Here is a 23,089-nt window from a genome sequence, read left to right as displayed (position 1 = left end):
ATCATGGATCCAATCCTTGACTTCATGTAGCTGAGCCGATATCTCTTCCATATTGTTCCTGCTGTCTTGAGGAAGGGCTGCCTGGTGCAACTGTTGGATAGGCTGGCAATCTCTCCAATATTTGTTCTCGGTCTCCAACTTTATGATCTTTTCATTTGCCTTCCTCAATCTTTCCCTAATTGAAGCTATGCCTTCCCGAATCTCCTCACATTCCATGTCATCTGTATTCCTTCCCAAGTTATGTTCCACTATCTCATATTCTTGGGCTGCAATCTCATCCATTGCCTTTCAACTGTCGGTATAGCAATCTGAACCCTTCGGTGACCATCACTATCACTTCTAATCACCTTTTCCACTGTTTTTGCCATCTATTTCTGCTTCTCGCTATCACCCTTCTCTACTAATCCTTGGATGTCTTCAACTATTCGGGCAGTTACCACCTCATCTCTGGGCATAAACATTTGCCTTAACCATAGTGGTGCGGTGCATCTCCCCAAATTTGGATTCGGTTCGACTAACAAAGCATCACCAACGGCCTCGGGCGCTTGACTTATTCCCTCAATATCAATCGGCCCATCTTCTTCTTCACTGGTAACTGCCATATCATCTCCTTGTTGATTCTCTGAGAGAGGAGAATACTCGGTGCTATTACTGTAACCACTTGACTCTGAATTAGAGCTCACTTCTACTGTGGTCCTTTGTTGACTTGTGTCATCTCCTTGGCCTCTAGCCTCAATTATACTTTCCCTTGACGGTGCTGTGTGTTGTTTCTTTGTTGGAGGTTTCAGATGTTCTTTTCCTTTCTCAACCTCTAAGGCTCTCTTCTTGCTTCTAACCGTTTCTTGTTGCCGGCTACTTCCTTCACCCTTCTGTCTGATTGATTCCGCTAGACCTTCCTTTGGCTTCAACTTCTCATAAGTAAGGTGTATCCTTTGACTTTGTAGTTTCCTTAACTTTCCATTATACCACGACTCGGTATGCAAATCTACTGTCCTTGTGATTGCTTCCAAGGAAGGATCCTGACGATCATCCCAATCTACTGGATTCAACTCTGTTCTTTCTACTATATCATAATTTTCTCTTAGCACATCTCCATCATCTTCAAGTTGATCGGGAATACCAAGGCCTCTTCATTTGATATCTCTCATCATGTTCACCGACAATCTTGAGAAAGCTAACTTTCTCACATGAAAATCATCCTTGGCATTGGCCCAAAAGTCTTCTATAGTGGGAACATGTTTGAATGCATTTCCATGAGACACCTTGATAAAACCGTTAGGATTGAATTCTTGCCTTGCTCTGTACCATCCTAGATGATACCATTCCAATTCCTTCTCCGCAGCTGCAAAGGAGGCACGATTGGGGCAGTTATCATTGCCAATCCGGAATGAGAAGGTAATGCCTGTCTCACCCTTGAGTCTCATTATTCTGTCGTAATGCTCAAGTTGCCTAGCCAATTCCATCAAAATTATATTGTCGGGCGGCTATCTTGGAAGTCTCTTGGGACAAATTGTGCTTCTTGCTACTCTAATGTATGTGAATTGCGGAAATTGGATGAACGAACTCCCATACTTCTTTATCTTTGCTTCTGCTTTCGATGAAAGTCTCTTAGCAGGTGTCTATTACAGTACCCTTACTGTCTTCATGACAAAGGCGTTACAAAATATCTTGTAATCTTTGTTGTTGTGCAAATGAAGCTGAGGATAGCATTTATGCACCAAATATTGCCCCAGCTCACTGCTAACTTCTCCTGAATCCTTAAGTCCCGAATTTTTATACAATCTAGCAATTAGGTAAAACAGATAAGATCCCATGTAGAATTGCTTTTGGTTTTGTACTGTTCTAAGTTGCAACTCTAGATTCTCACTTATGATCCTAGCCCAATCAAATCTTCTTTTTCCTTTTTCAATTTCATCAATAAAGAAGTACATCCAGTTTTCAAATTGCATACCTTGAGCTAGGCCCATGATCCGACTGAGACGCACAATGAGATTGCTGTATTTTGATTTGAAATCCGTCACTGTGAGCCTTGATGATCTGGTTACCCCTTTCTTTCCCTCGTGTAGCCAGTCCTGTTTTAGATGCATGAAATAAGCTTCTTGGTTATCCTGAAATGACTTGGCTGCCTGATCCATCATCACCACTGTCATGCTCTTGTGCTAGGGAATGTTAAATGCTTCTTCGATTGCCTGTCCACCAATGTTGGCCAACACCCTCTTCCCTTCATAAACAATGCTGAATTTATTAATCAAATCAAACTTGGATGCGCACTCTATAACCAATTTTGGACAAGGCAAGGTGGGAGGAAAAGTTGCTGCGTGTACAATTCCGCTCCTGTATATTTTCTTTGCTAAGGGGGATTGTCCTTCTTTTAGTCTATCCCTTACCTGTATCATGTTTACTGAACCGACATTGGTATTGGTTATTCGCCTTATTTTCGAGAAGAAAGTTGTTTTTGGCATCATATCCTCTTTGTCTTTCTTAGTGTTTGTTCCCTTAGGGTTCTTGCTTGCATTAACATCTACCATCATAAACACTTATTTTTGCCCTTTCGTTCTAAGTAATATGGACTACCCTTATCAATCTCCAACCTTCTTTCTATTGATGGAATCTACACTTATTTCTGCCTCGCCAAGTTTTGTCACTACATTTATCAATCTCCAATCTTCAACCTAGGGTGAGACTAACACTTATTTCTGCCTCGTTGTTACCTTAGGATGGACTACACTTATCACTCCAATCTTCAACCTAGAGGTGGTCTAGCTTATTTCTGCTTCTTCAATGTCCTATCATGGATTCTACACTTATCAATCTCCAATCTTCAACCTATGATGGGATGATGAAGTGGTGGATGATGAATGCAAGAAGAACCAAGAGAAGCAAAACTAGACAAGAACGAAAGAGCGAAATTCGCTTAAGGACCCCTTTCAACTCTAAATGAATTGAATTTACCTCTACCAATGGCCGGGTCTTCTTTTGAATTTTAGATTAGACCTAAGAATTTCAAATCCCTTGCAAATCTTGATGCCCTAGTTGAAAAAATCAAAATTCGGTGCTCTTGGAACTGCCCGTGCATGTGCCAAAAAAATCAGACTTCACCACTTGTTTTTGTCACCAAGCAAAATCGTCCAGCCTTTTAGAAGAAAATCAGACTCTTTGCTAGAAAAATCAAACCTCAAAAATCGGCTAGGGCAAGCAAGAAAAAATCGTAGCCCTCTAGCAAATATAAAATCAGACTTAAACAATAACAAATCTGCCCTCCAACTTTGCAATTCTGAAAATGTTCTCCTTTGTCAAAATAAATCGCCAAGAGTGGGAGATTTGATTTGCCCTAGAGAAGCTACCAAGCATGATAATTTTGCCTTTAGCATGCAAAATTGCCAATATAGAGTGCAAATCTTCCCTTAAAAAAAATCACCAAGCATGGGAGCAGCTCTATCATGAAGAAAGTTGCCAAAATCAATGCCAATCTGCCGTTGCTAAAATTGTCAAACATAAAGAAATTTGCTCCAAGTCAAAATTGCCAAACACCATGAGGAGGAAGAATGAGGAATGAGGAGATAAGGGGAAAGGACTTCCTCTTATACCCAATTTGCTTGCTTCTCCTTAGCTGGCCGACTTGAACCCTGGGAGCAAAAAACATTAATTAGAACAGAAATTTGGCCCCAATTAAATGCTTGGTTAAAAATTAATTTTGCCAAGATGAAATTTGTATTTTTTAAATTGCCGGTTAGACCAAAATTGCAAAAAATAAATAAATAAAGCTTTGGAAATGCTAAATGTTTCCATTTAATGACGATTCAGAATAATATATCATTAAAAATCAGATTTGGCTAGCCAAAATTGATTTTTTTCAATTTTAAATTACTAATTTCTTCAAATACTTAAAAATCTTCAAGGCAACTTTAATCCATTTAATTCCAGTTTTTTTGCAATTTAATCTAAATTGATTTTGCTATGCAATTTTAATTTTTTAATTTTAACAAAATCATTTCTGTAGAGTCTAAAATCGATTTTCCGATTTGATTTCACTATTACAAAATCTTCTTTCACCCAAAAAAATATTAAAATTTTCCAAAAGACCGAATCTAACAAAAGTTTCATTTTTTCAAAATTATTCAAATTTATACAATTATATCCAATTTTTCAAAAAATTGTCTCAGTACAAAATTTACAATTTTATTCTGCCAAGTGTTGTTCTTCAAAACTTGTTTGGCCTAAGGATGAAATTGGCCGTTCTGGAAAATTAAGTTTAAAATCGAGTGAAAATAAATCTAACTTTTCTCCCTCTGGGCTTGAAGGCGTCCAAGACTTAAAATTCTCAAAAATCAAAAGTTTTGGACAACTTCGAAAATTACTGCCAAGGCGATCGAAAAAAAGGGGGTCCTCAAAGTTTTGGGGTGATGGTGTGAAAACCTCACAACAATACGTTACTCAAGAAAATTCTTTATGCAGTTCTCAGAGTTGGAGCAAGATCGTCAGTTGCTGAAAATATGTCGTTTTCTTTTGGTGTACTTTTGTCGACCAAGATTATTTGTCTGTACTTCTTGCGTATTATAATTATCATTCTTCATTGCTTCAGTAGGGTGCGTGAATATTGGCGAATATTACAAATTAATGTTCGAAGAGTTATAAATGTTGATTTTTGCTAAGTGCTAGAATTTGATTCTTTTGGACATTAGATTCTGTATGTATGTTACTGTTTTCTTCATATGTAACAATGATTGATTGAGGTTTTCAATTGAGATTTCTTTAGTCTCTTTTCTTATCTTAAGTGATTTTATATCACATTGATATTGATATTGTAATTCTCCCGATTTCTGTAATATAAGTTTACATTTGTTGGGGCTGGGTTGTTTCCCTTTGTGAAGAGGGGTTTTCCTAGGACACTATCTACGTCCAATAGTGATCGAGATCTGATCTGTTATGACTTGGGAAGGTGTGGAACCCAAAAGGGTATCCAAATATCCAATTTGCACCTCCAGATTCCAAGCAAAAACACTCATTGTTTGTTATAGGATAATTTAGGTTCAATCCTCGTACGAGCTAGTATTGAATATAGTATGAGCATTTTACATGAGCCATATGAATTCATGCTAGAGTTGTACGAGACAATGCTTCCTCGTATGAGCATATACATTCTCATACGACGAAGTGCTCTAGTTGTACAACAAAATGGTCTGTCGTACGACATTAAGAGACAACATTCAAAATATTAAAAGAATAAGAATTTGGCTAAATAAATCCCTACACGGGAGAGTACCAGATACACGTATCTAAGGAACATACACTTGATAGCATCAATGGCATCCAAGCAATGACATAATACATCATCATGCTAATCTTTCAAATATAAATCTACTACATCGCAATGACAATACAACATAATGGTAAAGCAAGATAACATCTAACATTCTAATCCATAAAATAAATCTATATCCATAGCAATGAGATGCAACATGTACACATGAGCATCAAGTAGACAATAGAATACATTAGCACATAATATGATAGCTAATGCATCAAAAGTAAAGCATAATCACAATAGACATACTCTAGATACATTGAATCTTGAAGTGAACATCAAACTCCAACCTCAAAACTAGAAGAAGACCGTCTCTTTACACCAATCCCTGACATTGGTATAGGTAGCTATGCCTCCCAACCACGTGGTACCCTTAGGCCCATACCTGTCGTGTTGATGGAGATAGTGAACCAACCACAAACACAAAGTATCTAACAGTTACACCAAGCAAAACATGAATGCAACACCATGATCATGAGGACAACGTAGTACAACTAGTCATTGGTCAGACCCTTGGGATAACTATGTAGGGACTCTTGTGAACTGTTATTACTTGCCTCAAGTAGCGCAAGTAACTTCGAGCCTTTGTTTTGAATCCCACTAGAGGCCAGACTCAGAATGTATCTTTAATCACCTCCCATAGGTGGCCAGATACTGTGTCTTTGATCAACTCTCTTGGGAGCCCACACACACATACACACCTTCGATCAACTCCCTCGGGAGGCCAAGTGTTCCACGATCTTATCTTTCATTAAGTTCTTTAGTACCCATTTATTAATTTTGGTTATCATTTGATTAAACCTCTTCATGTTACCTTGTCGGCCACTTTAGGCTCAGAGTACACGAAAGAAGCCATTCCACACGTCTACCCTACATATCCATGCTCATCACATGACGAGTGCCCGTAGGCAATGCACGTTCCCAACTCAACACCCAAATGAACAATCTCTTAACTGACATATATCCAAGATTTTGGATCTCGCAAGATCTCGTCATACACACGTGCATGTGCTTGTGTGTGGGCACAACCAACTTCACGAATCTAATCACATCATACCAATGCAAGGGTTGGATATGAGAAATGCAACAAATCACCAAGTGCAACATAACTCACTCAATTTGCCTAAATTTAAGAGTATGGATTCAACGATGAATCCTAATGTCCATAAAGTAAAACCATGACATGAAAGAAAACATGGAATACAATCCATTTCCACAATCTAAACAAGTGTTGCCAAAATCCCAACAAAATATGGGTGGCACGAAACGAGACAAGATACAAATGCTCAAAATTCCAACTCCTTAGAATAGAATAAAACTTTCCAACATGTGGTCAAATCAGGGTCCAATAAACTTCACAATCCAAGTTCAAATCCGCAATCCAACAAAGCTGACAAGAATCACAAGTCCACCAAAACTAATTACTAAAAACCCATATCCAAGATTTGGTCGAATGAGGATCCAATAAAATTCACAAACCAAGTTCAAATCCACAATCCAACAAATCTGGCGAGAATCACAAGTCCACCAAAACCAATTTGAAAACACGACTTTAGCTTAGGAAATAAAATACCTCAGAATCTCCTATAATCATTCTGACTTCACGATCCTACTCGTTGTAGCAAAGACTACTAATGAAAACTCTAATCAAGCCAATCAAGGGTGACAGACGAAAACTAGATGGCACACAAAATGAGACAATGCCAAAAACTTTCAAAATTTCAAACACCTTAGAATTCAATGAAATCAAAAACTCATTTCACAAATATGCCCTAACTAAGGAAATTCAAATAAAATTCCACTTTCAAGCATAGATGCAAAAAACGACAGCATAGCAATGCGAAAACTTACATTTCCAAAATCTTATGATATTCAAATGCTCATCCTCATAAGGGGGAGATGGAATTGCGTAAGAATGTCATAGGGGAACACTAGCTCTCCACTCCCTAACATTTAGCAATCAAAAGAATCACTTAAAATGGAGTCAAACTAATGAAACCAAAAAACTCCACCTCTCACATTTGGTAAAAACCAAGAATGGAAAGAAATAAAAGAATATTCCGCTGGATCGGTTGAAACCTTCGGTAAAGTGAAGCAATCTCGATACGAATCCAACAAGACCGATCTCACGAAGATTCATCAAGCCAATCTCCTACAACGAGCAAAACACTAAATCCTCATAAGAGGGTTGTAGAGCAATTCTTCCAAACATGAAATTAAAGTGAGAAGTGAGTGTTCAAACTCACTTTTGTCTAATATAACACTTTTATTAAAGTGACTTATAAATTAGAATACTAAATCACTTAATAGACTAACCGGTCCCTTTCCCTAATTAAATAAATCGATTCCAACTATTTGGAATTCAACTATGACAAATTAGTTGACAATAAAATTAAATTAAATCAACTAATGAAAATCTCCCAAATCAATTAAGTGAACATTTAATTTAGTATTCTTCGTGACAAGTGCAAAACCCTAAATGCATAGACACGCTCACGGGTCTAATCACATAATGCATTATGAATCCGATTTTACCAATTACTTGAGGGTTAATAATAAAAAATATAAAGAGATGTTGTCCATACAGGGATGACATTGGCTTAACATGAACGACCAGATCACTAACTCCATGTGCCACTATCGGGGATATAAGTCCTTGTACAGTAAACAAACAACATCAACTGTAGATGCACAATACATAATAGTTGAAGCAACAAGTATGCATAATCGCGTACTAAATTTTATTTTAATAATCATTATTCATCATTGCATAAGTCTACTTTAAGAACAAGATAATTATCCGTAACACAATAATCCATGAATCCAAATGAGCACATTCAAAATACAATTAAAATCCACAATCGCGAACCCAATATGGATAACTCATTTTCCAATTATTCTGAGCATTTAATAATGGAAATAATTCTGAATCCCAACATCATATAAGGCACATTATAACAAAATATTTTAGACAATCATCCTGAAGCAACAACAGTAACCTCAAATGTAATATGCACCAAATAACATCATTAAGAATCATCATATAGATATGGCCAAAATATCATTGATCAACATGATCAGACACGAGTCAGCACTGTTGCAGGAGCCAAGTTAGTTGCAATAGACCAAATAACGCACAATGCAACCATTGTTCACATCTCAGAGGCACTCATGGAACCACATCATAATACCATAACATTTTAAATAACCACTGGCACAACCTCAGTGGAATCATCTGATACTTATAATCCCAAAATCCAGACATAAAGCATAACGGACCTACTAATACAACCGCAAATACAATCACCCCAAGGGTGTAGACCACGTAGAGAGCAACAACACCAAGATCATACCCATCAGGATGGCATACATACTTCAAATGTGAGAGGCACTACATTTGATGTTTTATCTTTAGCTCATTGTCATCTTATAAGTGTCTTTGGCAACCCTTCATAGGTTTTTCTTTCGATTGTTATTTATTTTTCCTTGGCAATCACTTTGTGGATCGTAACATCTTTGAGCTATAAAAATGTTGCCTATGGCTTTGAAGCCTTTTCATACAACAGTAGAATTTATTGAGACACAATATTGAATAAGAAAGGCCTAATGATGTGCAGAATCTTAAGCTTTGAACTTGCACACCACTCTATAGTAGTCTAAATGTACAAGCAAAATATACTTCGAAATTGTGTTGATGATCAACATATTATGATCTATGTATGACCTATAAGCATTTCCATATATCCAGAAATCTTAGCTGTTACTTGCCTGCATAGGTAAATAAATTTCTAGGCTTCTATATTGGTACGAGCATAACTACCAGAAAAGAATGTAGGTGTCCTTGATCCCAGTGAAAAGTTTCTACGATGATCAGGTGATCTTTCAAAGCTTCTTCCTAAAGTAGTGTCAGGTGTCAAAAGAGAACCGATCAACTGGAACCCAAGCTTTCATCAACCTTGGAAGATTGAGAAACTAATTGTTCTATATCATTGACTACCTCATGAAGTTTGATTACTGGAGGGTTACCTTCATTAATCACTTCCATTATCTCCACCTCAATTATAATATCTTCCTTTACATTTTCCTTTTCCTTTTCCTATCCTACTTCTCTCTCAACCATGCCTTGATCTTAAAGCATTATCTCTCCATTCTATATACATACATACATATTTACACACGCACGCACGCACGCAAATGCACGCGCTTATTAGAGGAGAATACATAAATCTTTTGGTGAAGGTGATTAGGTAATGGTTCATTTGAAGAAAAAACAGATTTTTTGTTGAAACATGTAGAAAATTGAAGATAAAGAAGTTTGGGCCTTGTAAAATTCTGAGAAGGTTTGAAAGTGGAAATACTTTTGAAGTGGAGTTTCTTGAAGATATGGATATCTCAATCATATTCAACACTTCTGATATCTTTGAGTACCGCTATCTTGAAAGTGAGTTGACTGATAATCCAGATTATCCAAAGAAGAAAGAGGGAGGAAGGAAATAGATTTTGGTATTAATAGATCTTGAATACCAAAATAAGTAGAAGCACCAAAGGAAAGGGCTACATGGAATACCTTGTTCAATGGAAAGGAAAACCAATTGAAGACAGTTCATGGATATCCTAGGCTGAACTGGATCTTTATGATTCAAGTTAGAACTCAGAAAACTTCGATTATACCTAATTGATCTTGAACCCTAGAGACAAATCTTTTCCTTGAAAATTTTTTGGTCATGAAAAATTATTGACCCAATTTTCAATAACTTTTTTGCATATAAGGAGAGCATTAAAATCCCTAAAAATTGGCAAAAAAACATTAATTTTTTTTGCAAAAACCTATAAAACCCTACAAAAAACTCACGTAATGGACAAATCGCTCAGAATTAGGGTTGATTGCCAGATGACAATAAAGTCAATGTGGGAAAAAATTCCAATTTATCCTTTTGGTTTTCTTTGCAACCTCTTGAAAACCCTAAGCAGAGGAGCAATGACAGTCATCAATGAAATTTGAAAGGGCCTTAGTCATCCTAAATTGTGGGGGGTATGTGAGACAGTGTCAAAGTAGCTAATGAATTTGTTCTAAATCACAGTTTCAATATGACTCGAGCTCTCTACATGCCCCCCCCATAGATTTTGATGAGATCACATTTATAATTAATATTATATACTAATTTCAAAGTTATAATACACTATTATAGATGGCCTTTAACGGAGAAGCATCAAACCCTTATAGTTTATCATTAATATTATGAAATACTTTCAAAATAATTTTTTATTATTGATTAGATCTATATATTGTTAGCACAAAAGTAGATGGCAAAAAATTACGAGAGTCCACATGGGCAGCAATTTATTCCCCCCAAATGTAGGAGTTTTTGGTCGACGACTTTGGTGTGTTTTTTGCAATTTATTAGGGACTCAATTAGCAAAAAGTGGTGTTCAATTGGCAACAAAATTGAGGGATACTAGTAGAAACCCTAAATTCGACGCTAACATGAAAAACTTGCAAAAATGTGATGTGATTCTCTACAAAATTGATGTGCAATGCCAAAGACACTGTCAAGAAAGTTGGGTTGAAACTGTTGCAAAGTCCTGAAGTGTTGCAGAGTTGAGAAATAACGTAGGAGATAGGCAGTTATAAACCATAATTTCCCCTTTTTCTATATTGAATATATTGTTTGGTAATGCAGAGGGAAAGTTATCACTTCTAGAATCCTTAGGGCCTCAACTTCAAAAGGGCTCCTAGTAGGCACCAATCAATGGTCCTCTAAAACCTTCATGTCTTCTCAATATGAACTTGCTCTTGGTCCTCCCTTGAGATCTTCCACGATGAACAATTGAACTTCACAAGGACATACAACTCCTCAAATCAAGCCCCATCTCCCTAAGACCTTTTGAGTAATCCTCTCCACTTGCAACTCAGGATCTTATTGCCAAAGTCATAGAGAACATATGTGGGTGTCTCCTCTAGCCTAAGAAACTCCAACCATCCTACTTGATCACTTGGAAATATTGTCAAGAACCCACACTGTGATTTAGCCCAATTAGGTCTATTAGGAGATCTAATGTATAAATTTCAATAATGCTATGGAAAGGTAATAAAAAATATGTAATAAAATGAACTAATTTTTAATCATTTGTATAAGAATATTAATGTACAGCATTTTGGGTCTCATATAAGACCTTTGCAAAATGGGCTACAACCATCTTCAATCATTTTGTTACATATAAATTTCAATCATTTGTATAAGACCTTTATCATCTAAATTTTATCATTTGTGCTATAGAAAGTTCTCTTAATTTGGAAAAAGTAGTTACTGTTTTTCATCAATTCTACACACTTTTTTACAAATCCAATTTTCTCAAAATATCCTTCTGCTTTAGTGTGCCGATTTATTCCTCAAACAATTTATGCTTATATGCTATGACAACTCTCTAGCTGTGTGGAGAGTATAGCTTAAGAGCATTGAACATGAGGTCACATATAGGTGCTGTTGGAAGAGTATGGGAGAGCCATACGATTCTTTTGACTTTGATATGGTGGCAAAGGAAATGGCTTGCATTGCTGCTAAGTACTTAATTTTCTTTCAAATTATAAGATTCAATGTCAAAACATTTTACATTTTATTGTTTGTCTTTCTTTCCTTTTGTAATAAAATTCTCCCTGGTTGGATAACCATGTTGGACAATTTTAGACAATGAGAAGATATTTGGTAGAACACACTTAAAGCAGCGTGATATGTAGGCACAGGGATTCATTATGATTATGTTTATTTGCTATGATTGTATGTTGTGGATGAGGTTGCTGCAAAAAGAATTTGATATCAGTGTTACTTGGGGATCTGTTTCGGGCATAATTTACCCATCCTGGAAACTTTTAGAAACCTGTCCCCTGCCTGTCCCATAAAATCAATTTAAATAATGTTTGAGTTTTCATAATTTGTTTGACTTCCACTCTCACGTGAACTCACAATTTAAATTATTTAGGACAAGTGTTGTATGTTAAGGTTCTGTAATGTATATAAGCATGCTTTATCCATGTTTTCATAAGAATATTTAAAATTTTCCTATTTTTTATATTGCTGTCCCCATTGCAGTCCCCTGCTGTGGAAATTTTTTTTTGTCTTGGAAAGCCGTTTTCCCTTCCCCCCTTCCTGAAAACCTGGGGTAGCTTAGCTTGATACAGATGTCAATTGTTTCAATGAAATCAATCCCACTTCGAAGGGGCTAGCAAAGAGTATCATTTATGCAGGATTTTCCAACTTGAGTGGACTATACTCATGGTATTATAGTGGCTGAGAAATCACCTGCGTCTACAGGGAAAGCATCATGGTCTATCCAAGACCTGGACATCTACAATGCCAGGTTTCTGTACAAGCAGGCTTAGTGTTAATCAAGGTTGATGTTACTGATTTTATATTTGTTGCTACAATTTTTTATCGGGGGTGTCCATTTTGGTATGGACTTGTTCATCTTAGCAACTCCTAATACAAAATGGTTTACATTGGATGTTTTTTAAGTGTAATGATGAATCAGCATAGATGTAAATTGGAATATTCTATAATAGAAATGTCCAAGGAGTATCAATTTTTAATATTAAGAGTGAGCTATGTTAGATTCCCCTGGAGTCGACAGAAGAATTTTAATGTACAGCATTTTGGGTCTCTTCTCAGTCCATATCTACAGGGAAGATGGTTGAAACCCATTTTATAAATATAGAAAACTTTTAACAGTCTTACTGTGAAAACATGGCAACCTTAGGTCAAGAATTAACAAAGTGAGGTGAGAAGTGATGGAGTTCTGTTTGTCTTTCAATATTCTTAATTACACTTCACTTGAAATTACTTAAGATAACACATTGCATAGTAGTTTCATAGTAGTTTGCGTATGAGAGACCTAGGAGTTTGCACCTTATTTGCGCATAGCATAGGAGAAATTTCACTCTAGGGGATGACAGTTGTAATCACATTCCACTTTATATTTTGACTACACCTCTAGTGCACTTATCAGATTATCATCCTCCACATGTTTCACATGCTTCATTGTATAATGGAGGACGATCCACCTTTGCTGGACATGTGATTCCACCATGTATGGATGATAACCTATCTTCTTCTTATCATACCATCTTATTGCCTTGCCTATATAAGTAGGCTCATTATGTACATTTTGTTGATGTCTTAGCAATAATAACATCCTTCCATTGTGTTGCAATTGTCTCGCCATTCTCTCATGGAAGTTAAGTTGGTCTTTTATTTGATACTTGGGGTGTTGTAGGGTCACCTGAAACTTTAAGTTCCAATGTTATGGGGTGAATGGAATTGTTTGAATAAGAACATCTTTTTTCAAGCTTGTATGGCACATATGATTTTAAGTCAACCTGTTCTTTATTTGAATTGTCTGTTAATCTGCAGACCCATCAAAATTTTCTCTGTTGGAAAATCTATTTAAGATAGTTCAGCTATCCTTTTTAATCTGCATTATGCATTCCCATCAACCCCATCTGCAAGGAATCATTTATCTAAGATGTTCATAGTACGGTCAATTTTCAGAGATCTTACTCATAATTCTTGGAAAACAAAATCAGATAAAATTTTACTCCTTTCAGTGTATGTTTTGTGCCTTAACCTCCAGTAAAAAACTGTCTGGAACTGCTCACTTTTTCTTCTCTGCAATAGATCAGTACGAAATTAATTTTTCTTTCCATTAGCGGAGGATGTAAATGTGTGCGGCAATTTCAGGTCGTTAATTGAGGCTAAGCTAAAGGATGGAATCTCTCTAATTGTTGATCGTTATTCATATTCTGGAGTCGCATTTTCAGCTGCAAAGGGACTTGATCTTAGCTGGTGTAAGGTATTGGTTATTTTGTGGGCACAAATTTTTTGGGTGCATGTGTTAACATTACCACGTGGAATTGCAGCTATTCTTGATAATGTTACAACAAGAAATTATTACGGTGATTAAATGCAGGCTCCTGAAGTTGGGTTACCTGCTCCAGATCTCGTTCTCTACTTAGACATATCTCCAGAGGTAAAAAGATGGGCTTGAGTAGCACGAGTTTGTTTTGATACATAATTCAAGCAAATTATGTGCCTTAAAATTTTATAGCTGTTTGATCATTTAAGTGTCCCCAAGGAGAGGTCCTCTCCAAGGAAGTGGGGGTGAAAAAATAATTGACTTGACCTTGATTTCATTTTTTAAGTTTTCAGGACTCATGTTGAGTTTTTCAAAGTAAATGGCTATAAATGATGACAACTTGCACTAGTTTTGCAATTAAATAGTTCTGAAATCAAATTACAGAAAGCCGCTGAACGAGGAGGTTATGGAGGAGAGAGATATGAGAAATTAGAATTTCAAAAAAAGGTTGCCGAGCTATACAAGGCCTTGCAGGGTTCAAATTGGCAGGTTTTATTAATATCTGGCATAGTCGTTTTAGGGCTTGATTGAATTTTTTTTTAGTTATTCTCTGGCTAAATTACATTTTTTGCATATTATATGATCGACTGTCATCATATTCACCATCACAGGTTGTGGATGCATCATTGCCGATAGAGGATGTACACAATATTTTGAAGGAACTTGCTCAAAAATCTATTGAGGACTGCCAAAGAGGCAAGGAAATTTCCTTTTTGTGGCCTGCATAGTGTAAATTGCACAGATTTTCCATTTGGGTTACAGACACTGTCGTTCACTTACTAAGGATAGGTGGCTTTCAACAGCGTGGGGAAGTCATTCCTTGGACAATCATGGATTCTCATAAATTAACTGCTAGTCTATATCAAGTGCAAGAAGAGCACTGCAACAGCTGTTTGAATTCTAAGTACCATTGCATTATGTATTTTAGTTACTCCATGTGACATTAATCTAAAATTTTATTGTAATATTTAATCTGCTAGTTAGTTGTTTCTGTTCAGGCAGGTTAATGCGTACTTGATTTCTCTTCTACAATTTGAATCCATTTGGGTTACAGACACTGTTGTTCACTTACTAAGGATAGGTGGCTTTCAACAGCATGGGGAAGTCATTCCTTGGACAATCATGGATTCTCATAAATTAATTGCTAGTCTATATCAAGTGCAAGAAGAGCACTACAACAGCTGTTTGAATTCTGAGTACCATTGCATTATGTATTTTAGTTACTCCGTGTGACATTAATCTAAAATTTTATTGTAATATTTAATCTGCTAGTTAGTTGTTTCTGAATGAATGAATGAAAGATTTTTAATGACGTCCATGAGGCTATAAGCCTAAGGGACCCGCATAGAACTCTTAGTCAGTCTGATGCGATTTCTTCAACCTGTCTCTTTTGTTGTGAATCTGCATAAGTAAAATGGCCCCCTTAAGGAGTTTTGGTCCTTCGAAAAGGTCTTTTATGTTGTTCACTTTTAACATTTCTTTGTGTTGGCTGCGAATTCGTATGCCGTTCAATCCTTCAGATAGTGCCACTCTGTTTCCACAACACCCTTGTTGCAAAATCTACAAATTTTGTCCTCCTCTTCCTTAGGGATCTTCCATCTACCAGTTGCACACCTCAAACGGTGGGAACCAGATCTCAATTGAGCAATTAGGATTCTTGCATTTCCTTTGATCTCTGCTCCTAAATATTCTTTTTCGTCATGTTTCCATGTGTGATTAAATTCTTTGACATAATAGGCTTTTTTTCTATCTAATTGATTTGCCCACGACAGATTTGAATTTTCTTGCCACCCACTTTTTTATTTCAGAATTGTTTTCTAGGCATTCTTGGTAGTCAATGTTCCACTTATTGAACTATTTATTTTTGTTTTTTCCAAGTCTTCTTCTGACGAGTCAGTTCTCCGTCAACCACCCTACTAGGCCATCGATGTGCATCCATTTTACTCACCTTCTTTGGATGACTCAGCAATCTAACAGTTGCCAAGGCCTCCACCAGGAACATGCTCGCCTTTGCTAAAATAATCTCATATGGGATTGTGGATTTGATTCTGAGATTAGTTGTAATGAAGTGTTTTTGAATCCTTTCAATTTGTCACCACTTATGGTTTGATGCGCTGCTCCTTCATACCTCATTGCCATATAAAATAAATGGTATTACCAACGACCCAAAGAGGATTTTCTTAGTCTTCCGGTCTCGTAACTCTGCTGTCCTACACCTGTTTTGAAGAAGATAAGATGCCTTCCATCCCCCTTGTATTCTTTTTGATTTGCATGTTTTCCAACTGAGCCGGTAATGAAAATCTATCCCCAAATATTTCTATTCTTCTATAATTTCTAGTGCTTTGTTATTAAATATGAAATTGCATTGTTGTTTTCTCTTCCTTAAGGAGAAGACCATGATCTTGGTCTTAGAAGTGTTGACCTCCATCCCTACCTCCGTGCAAAAGGTTTCTAAGTTCTTCAAATGTTCTCTTAGCCCTTGTGCTGTTTTAGCAATGAGAATGAGGTCATCGGCATATAAAAGCAACCTAATCATATAATCAACTAGTTGAATTCTCTCTCCAGTGGCTTTGTTTAGCCACTCTTCTAATTGTCAATATAGAGGCCAAACAATGTAGGTGACAACGGGCATCCTTGTTTGACCCCTATGTCATTGCCAAAGCATTCTGACATGCCCACTTTGGTTCTGATTTTCACTTTAACCTGTTCGTAAAGTTTATAAACAGTAGCTCTATATTCTGTTGGGACCTCTAATTCTTCCATCATATTCCATAACTTATCCCTAGGGACAGTGTCGAAAGCTTTCTTAAAGTCAACAAAGCAGCAAAAAGCCTCCTCCTCTTGTTTATCCCACGTTTTCTCTGTTCCGTGTACTTAATTTCTCTTCTACAATTTGAATCCAGTTGTTTCAATATTACATATTGTATTTGAGCAAATGGTAGATCTCGAGTAAAAGTTAGTTGATTGTCTGTTTTTTGTTTTTGGGTTAGAGCATACAAAACTATGAAAATCCCAAATTAATACATCACTTTTTTGTTTTGATGTGTATTTTTCATTTTTCCTTTTTATTTTTATCAATTTTATTTCTGTACACATTCATTGTTGGTTTTTTTTTTTTGATACGATTTGAATTTGCACTTGATTTTTTTAAATGTATTTCTATTAAATTAATATTTTGATAGGTTTGATTATATTTGTAAATCTTGAGATTGATCTTGAATGCGACTGGTTTATATATATATATATATATATATATATATATATATATATATATATATATATATATATATATATATATATATATATATATATATAGTTTATTTCGGTAGTATAGACATTCAATGTACATTTATTATCATGATGAATTGTTTGAACTAACGAATGCACCCATCTTTCTAACTAGATAAAAGAAACTAAAATTTGGATTAAAATCACATGACCTGAGAATGTTTTCAATCATTCACTTATAATTGTCAAGTAAATCCAAATAGGAAGCCGACGTTAGAGAATTGACTCAAGTGATTAGACAATTTCCCCATGGTGTTCATTAATGCCATCATTATAGAATTAAGTCTAGGAAATGTGATGGTGTTGGGATCATTGTTGAACCTCTGAGCAAAATTATTTTGGGCCACTAATTGTCACCACAATTTTAGAATTTTTTGCTATACGCAAGCTCAATTCAAATCTCAAGTTCACTACGCAAGGGTTCTTGGATAGAAGGTAAACAATTCATTAGCTCACGAGCACTAATCCAAAGCTAAGTAACCTGCCCATAGCATTTAATTTCTAAATATAGCATTTAGTTTACCATTCTAAATGTAATTAATCTCAACTATAAATGCTCCATTGTTGTATTTGAACTCATCAACTTAGATTATTAATAGTGATTTATTTATGTATACATTTATGAGGACCTATATGTTCTTACATCACCTTAGTTTCTTTTTCTTCAACTAGGATTTTGATAGGGAGGTCTTTTAAATTGATATATTTTAATTTCAAATATAATTTTGCTTTGATTTACTTTTCACATTTGTATCTTTAGTTTAGGGTTTGAGCTTCATCAGTGATACTACCATATATCTATATAGTTGGTGCTCAAGGGTTTATTTTCTTATTTTAGTAGTTATTTTTATGTTCTTAATTCATTATCATGTTTGTTCTTTTCTTAAGGTTTTAGGATAAATTATAACTATTGCACCTATACGTCATGGTTTTTATGTCCTCTTTACAAAGATGGTACCGTTTTATGAAAGATATTGAATCATCATATTTTACTTTATTTTGGTATTTGGTCATTACTTCTTTTCTTTTGGATACTCTTGCTACACTTATGCATGATTCTCACATGGATTCCTATTTCTTCCATGCATTGGGATTATATTATGTCATATTATAGTGGCAGTTCATCTTTTACCATCTTTCCATCATATGATTCTATTGGTGACACCTTTTGTGATGGATACTTGTTATATCCTCATCTTCTAGTGATCCACTTATAAAAGATACTTTATACGACGAGGTTGCTTCTCCTATTACATAAGATATGATTATAACTAGTGAAACCATTCCCTCATTATGTAGTAACACTTGTATTCATATCATAGTTCCCAAACTTGGAATCAACAAGGCTAACTTGACTCATGAATTGGCTAGGACTGAAAAGAATGAAAAAACCCTTGAAATTTAGAGATTTTAATAATTTAAAACTTATTTCATGCACCCTTTATTGAATATAACTTAAAAACACTATAACATCATTGAATTACAACTAATATGCATAAACAAGAAACATAAATGATAAATCCATCACATGCATAAAATGTAAATTCTAGCTGAAGTAAATAGAAAATATAGGATCATATGACATGTCACATGGATATATAGAATTATAAATGTTGTCAAATCATAAATGTATGTAAGATCCATAAAACCAATGACATCAAACCATAAATGTATGTAAGATCCATGATGATGAAACAATAATATTGTAAACAAAAACCAAGTTGATCTACGCAAGCTCCAATTCTTGCAAGTGAGTTAAGGAGTGTTGCTATTGATTTCTTAATGCTCCCCATGCAAACTTATGGCTTCCCCAAATTGATTTGTGATCTCCTCGGTGCTCTTCATTCTTTTTGGTTGCAAACCTACAGTTTCTCTTTTCTTTTCCTTTCTCACCTTTCCTTTCTTCTTGTCATACTAAACAATTAGAAGGCCTTTTAGGGTTATAAGAAAAAGGAAAAAAGAAGAAGAGAAAAAGCATGTAATTTTTTGTTTTGTTTTTAACTTGCCCAATAAGTCTGTCGCATGATCGAGTAATGCCAGTTTGACAAATCAACTAGCTTGGCGATTCATGGTAGTTAATGTCGAGATAATTCAATGAGTTAGAAAAACCTAGCTTGGCTTATTCGTATCGTTGAATCACCAGAATGCTGCGATTTTGGGAACTCTGATTGATATGATCTATATATCACAATGTGGTGTTTCTTGTTAAGAATCCTTTCTCTAGACCCATTAACCATGCATCAAGTAGACTGCATACTTCAAATTGATGAAGTCACAAATAAAGTGAATATATATATATATATACATATATATGTATATGTATATGTATATATATGTATGTATATGTATATATATATATATATGTGTGTGTGTGTATGTATATGTATATATATATACACACACACACACACACACACACACACACACACACACACACACACACACACACACACACACACATATGTATGTATGTATATATCTATATATTTGTGTATATATCTATATCTGTGTATATATTTATACATATATGTATACATATATATACACATATATAGATACACACACACACACACACACACACACACACACACACACACACACACACACACACGTATACATATATATAGATACATATATAGACACACACACACACACACACACACACACATATCAATAAGAGCACAAATAATATCTAGAAGAAAACGTAAATGTGACAAATAAATGATAATTATTTAATCTTTGTTAATTTGTATACATGTTGAATTTGAATATTCTAACTCAATGTGTTACTATTGAATTTGAGGAATTATATTTATAATCTCATATATACCTTGTGATCTTACATGCTTGTAGGTTTTCTGTTACATTAGTTTAATAATTGGAAGTTTGTGATTTAGACTTATCTCATCCAAGTTTTGCAACCATTCTAAAGACATTTCTATCTTAATTGTACGGATCTCATCTAAATATATTATTACATGAGCTTTATTGGGATTAAATCAAAGTATTCTAGTTAGTTCAATATTAAAAATTTGGTGAAAAGTCTTAAACAATTCATTGCATATTACCTTTGGTCAATCAAGAAGATTGTAGCATAAATGTTGTGTATATTAAAATTTATGTAGAAAAAATAAATGATGTTCTAACCATAGACCATCTTAGAACCAAAATAACCTTAAAAACGTTCTCAAATACCATTTTAAAAGTTGAATGATAATTGCATTGTGAGCTTGTCTTTAGATTCAAAATGTATTGTATCAATGATTGGACATGTAAATGTATTTATGGCAAGAATTGTAGATACGATGACAAAATCCTGGGAAACTCTTTAAAACTTGCAAAGTGAAACAAGATATTTTGGGTGAAGCGAGATTGCTCAACTCTTGAGATCTCATGCAACGAATTTTTTAGGCAACAAAATATTGATCATTCTTGCTAAAATTTTAAATATCTAGTGCATAGAGCTATGAATAGTCAGTTTGTGGTTTCTCAACTCTTCATTAAGTTATATAATAACAAATCTTTTCTTACATGCACAATTAAATTGACTTGAATGACGTATGAGATATAATTAGGGTATACAAAAAAGCTAGTGGTTAGTCGAATATCATAATATTGTGAATTGTGTTCTTAGAGAATTTTGGAGGTGTGCCCTTTGAAGCAGTTCATTTTCTCAAGTATTTGTGATGTCCCATTATTTTGACCAATAAACAAAAATGTAAATAAGGACATGAAAAATAAACATAGTAGTTAGTCATCATTACACAATCATTTTGGACTAATGTTTCTATAAATGCATTTATTTATGATGCACCATCACATACATACATACATACATACATACATACATATGCATACATACATATACATGATCCACATCATAGATGAACACATCCATACCATTATACCATAGTCTTCATATCATTGATATATATATATATATATATATATAATACAATGTTCTCAAGTACATATGAACGTGTTCTATCATGCATTGATATGTAGATCTCAGCAGCATTATGTTCACATATATCTTTGTATCATAAGATTGGTGAGAATGACATCACTATTAGTATTATCCATGGTTGTGTTACTGTCTATCCATGAGTTTGGTCACAATAATGATCTACTTTCTAAACTACAAATGATATCCCTTGTCCACTAGTTGTCCAACACTCAAATGATTATGTTTCAAAACATCCACAAAATAAACATTATCAGTGTTAGTCTTTCCATCAAGTGTAATAGATCCTTTTCCTTTTATATGACAAGCTACATTATTTCTAACTCTAACTACTCTATTATAGCTATTGAATTCAACAAACTTATTTACATCTCCAGTCATGTGATGGGAACAACTGCCTGTTAGAGTGGGGTTGTTGTTGTACCAAAAGAGTGATCTATTAATGCCTGATACAACCACTCAACTTATAATGCATAATTAAGCCCTTGTCATGAATCCTAAGGGGAGTGTTGAACAAATTTCTAACAATCTCCCCCTCAGCATTATCCGAGGGTCTAAGGATTCAAAACTATGGTCAAGCTCTGATGCCACTTGTTAGAATGGGTTTGCCATTGCACCAAAACATTGATCTATAAATTCTCGATACAACCACTCAACTTATAGTACACATGAGGCAGTTAAACCCTTGTCACGAATTTCGAAGGGAGTGCTGAATAAATTTCCAACACCACCATCTATAATCTAATTACATTTCTTCTTTTTAACTTGTGATACTAATGCTTTTTCTTCTCAATTTTTTTAGGGATTTCCTCCTTAATAATGACAAATCCTATTTCATCATCACTTTCACTAAAGAATTCTTCCAATTTAGCATTAAATTATTCCTCATCAGCAAAAAGGAAATCCTTAGCAGTTTTTTTTTTGTAGGGCTTTCTAGACTCCCTTACTCTCTTAGGACTTTTAGAAGAATAATGAGCACATTCATTACAAGTCCAACACTTAAATATTTTGTTACCTTTAGGTTCTCTCTTCATAAGCAGGGCAAGTCCTTCCTCAATCTTCTTTTCTTCTTCTACTCTTGTTTGGTTGCTACTGGCATAATCTCCACTTGTAATTGCACTTCTTTTCAACATAGGTTTGCCACATAATGCACTAAGAACAGTTTCCACTCTAGGAAATTCTCCACTCTGTCTCATCGACATTTCAGTTGACTGTAATATCCCAAGAAGAGTCTCTCTTATAAAATTAGATGTGCAGAGAATGCCTTATTCAATCATTTATGCTATTTGTTTGTATACATGTGTCAAAGTCTTCAATATCTTCCATATAACTTCATCTTTTGATTTCTCTCCACCACAAGTCTTAATTCTTGTGATAATTTCTTCTATTATAGCAAAACAAATTCTTATAGATTCATCTTCCATCATCTTAGCATCTTGAAATAAGCATTTCAATCCTGTAATCTAACCTTCCAAGCATGTTTATCACCTTCAAATGTACTTTGCAAATCTTTTCAAAATTCATGAGCAAGTCTTAAATATTTTACTTGACTAAATTCAGTTTCAGGATGAGATGATAATAATAATTCTCTAGCAAGCATATTGTACATGAATGTGTCTTTATGA

General features: G+C 34.9%; 1 protein-coding gene across 3 annotated transcripts in view; it reads left to right on the top strand.

Annotated features, from left to right (window-relative positions):
• Positions 1-15,476, top strand: part of LOC149564316 (thymidylate kinase-like) — a 41,871-nt gene extending 26,395 nt beyond the window's left edge. For 2 of the 3 annotated variants that reach the window (XM_089827378.1, XM_089827379.1), the window contains exons 4-7: positions 14,038-14,149; positions 14,267-14,326; positions 14,597-14,701; positions 14,824-15,476. In XM_089827378.1, coding sequence (XP_089683504.1) covers positions 14,038-14,149; positions 14,267-14,326; positions 14,597-14,701; positions 14,824-14,940 — 394 coding nt within the window. In that variant the 3' untranslated portion in view covers positions 14,941-15,476. The remainder of the gene's footprint in view (positions 1-14,037; positions 14,150-14,266; positions 14,327-14,596; positions 14,702-14,823) is intronic. The other variant, XM_089827380.1, reaches the window with a different exon arrangement.
• The last annotated feature ends 7,613 nt before the right edge of the window (positions 15,477-23,089 follow it).

The sequence above is a fragment of the Cupressus sempervirens genome, chromosome 4 (genome assembly GCF_028749045.1).
Source record: "Cupressus sempervirens isolate cs-2001-9-10 chromosome 4, ASM2874904v1, whole genome shotgun sequence".
NCBI lineage: Eukaryota > Viridiplantae > Streptophyta > Pinopsida > Cupressales > Cupressaceae > Cupressus > Cupressus sempervirens.
The sequence above is the reverse complement of the archived record's forward strand: the minus strand, read 5'-3'. Positions and strand labels throughout refer to the sequence as shown.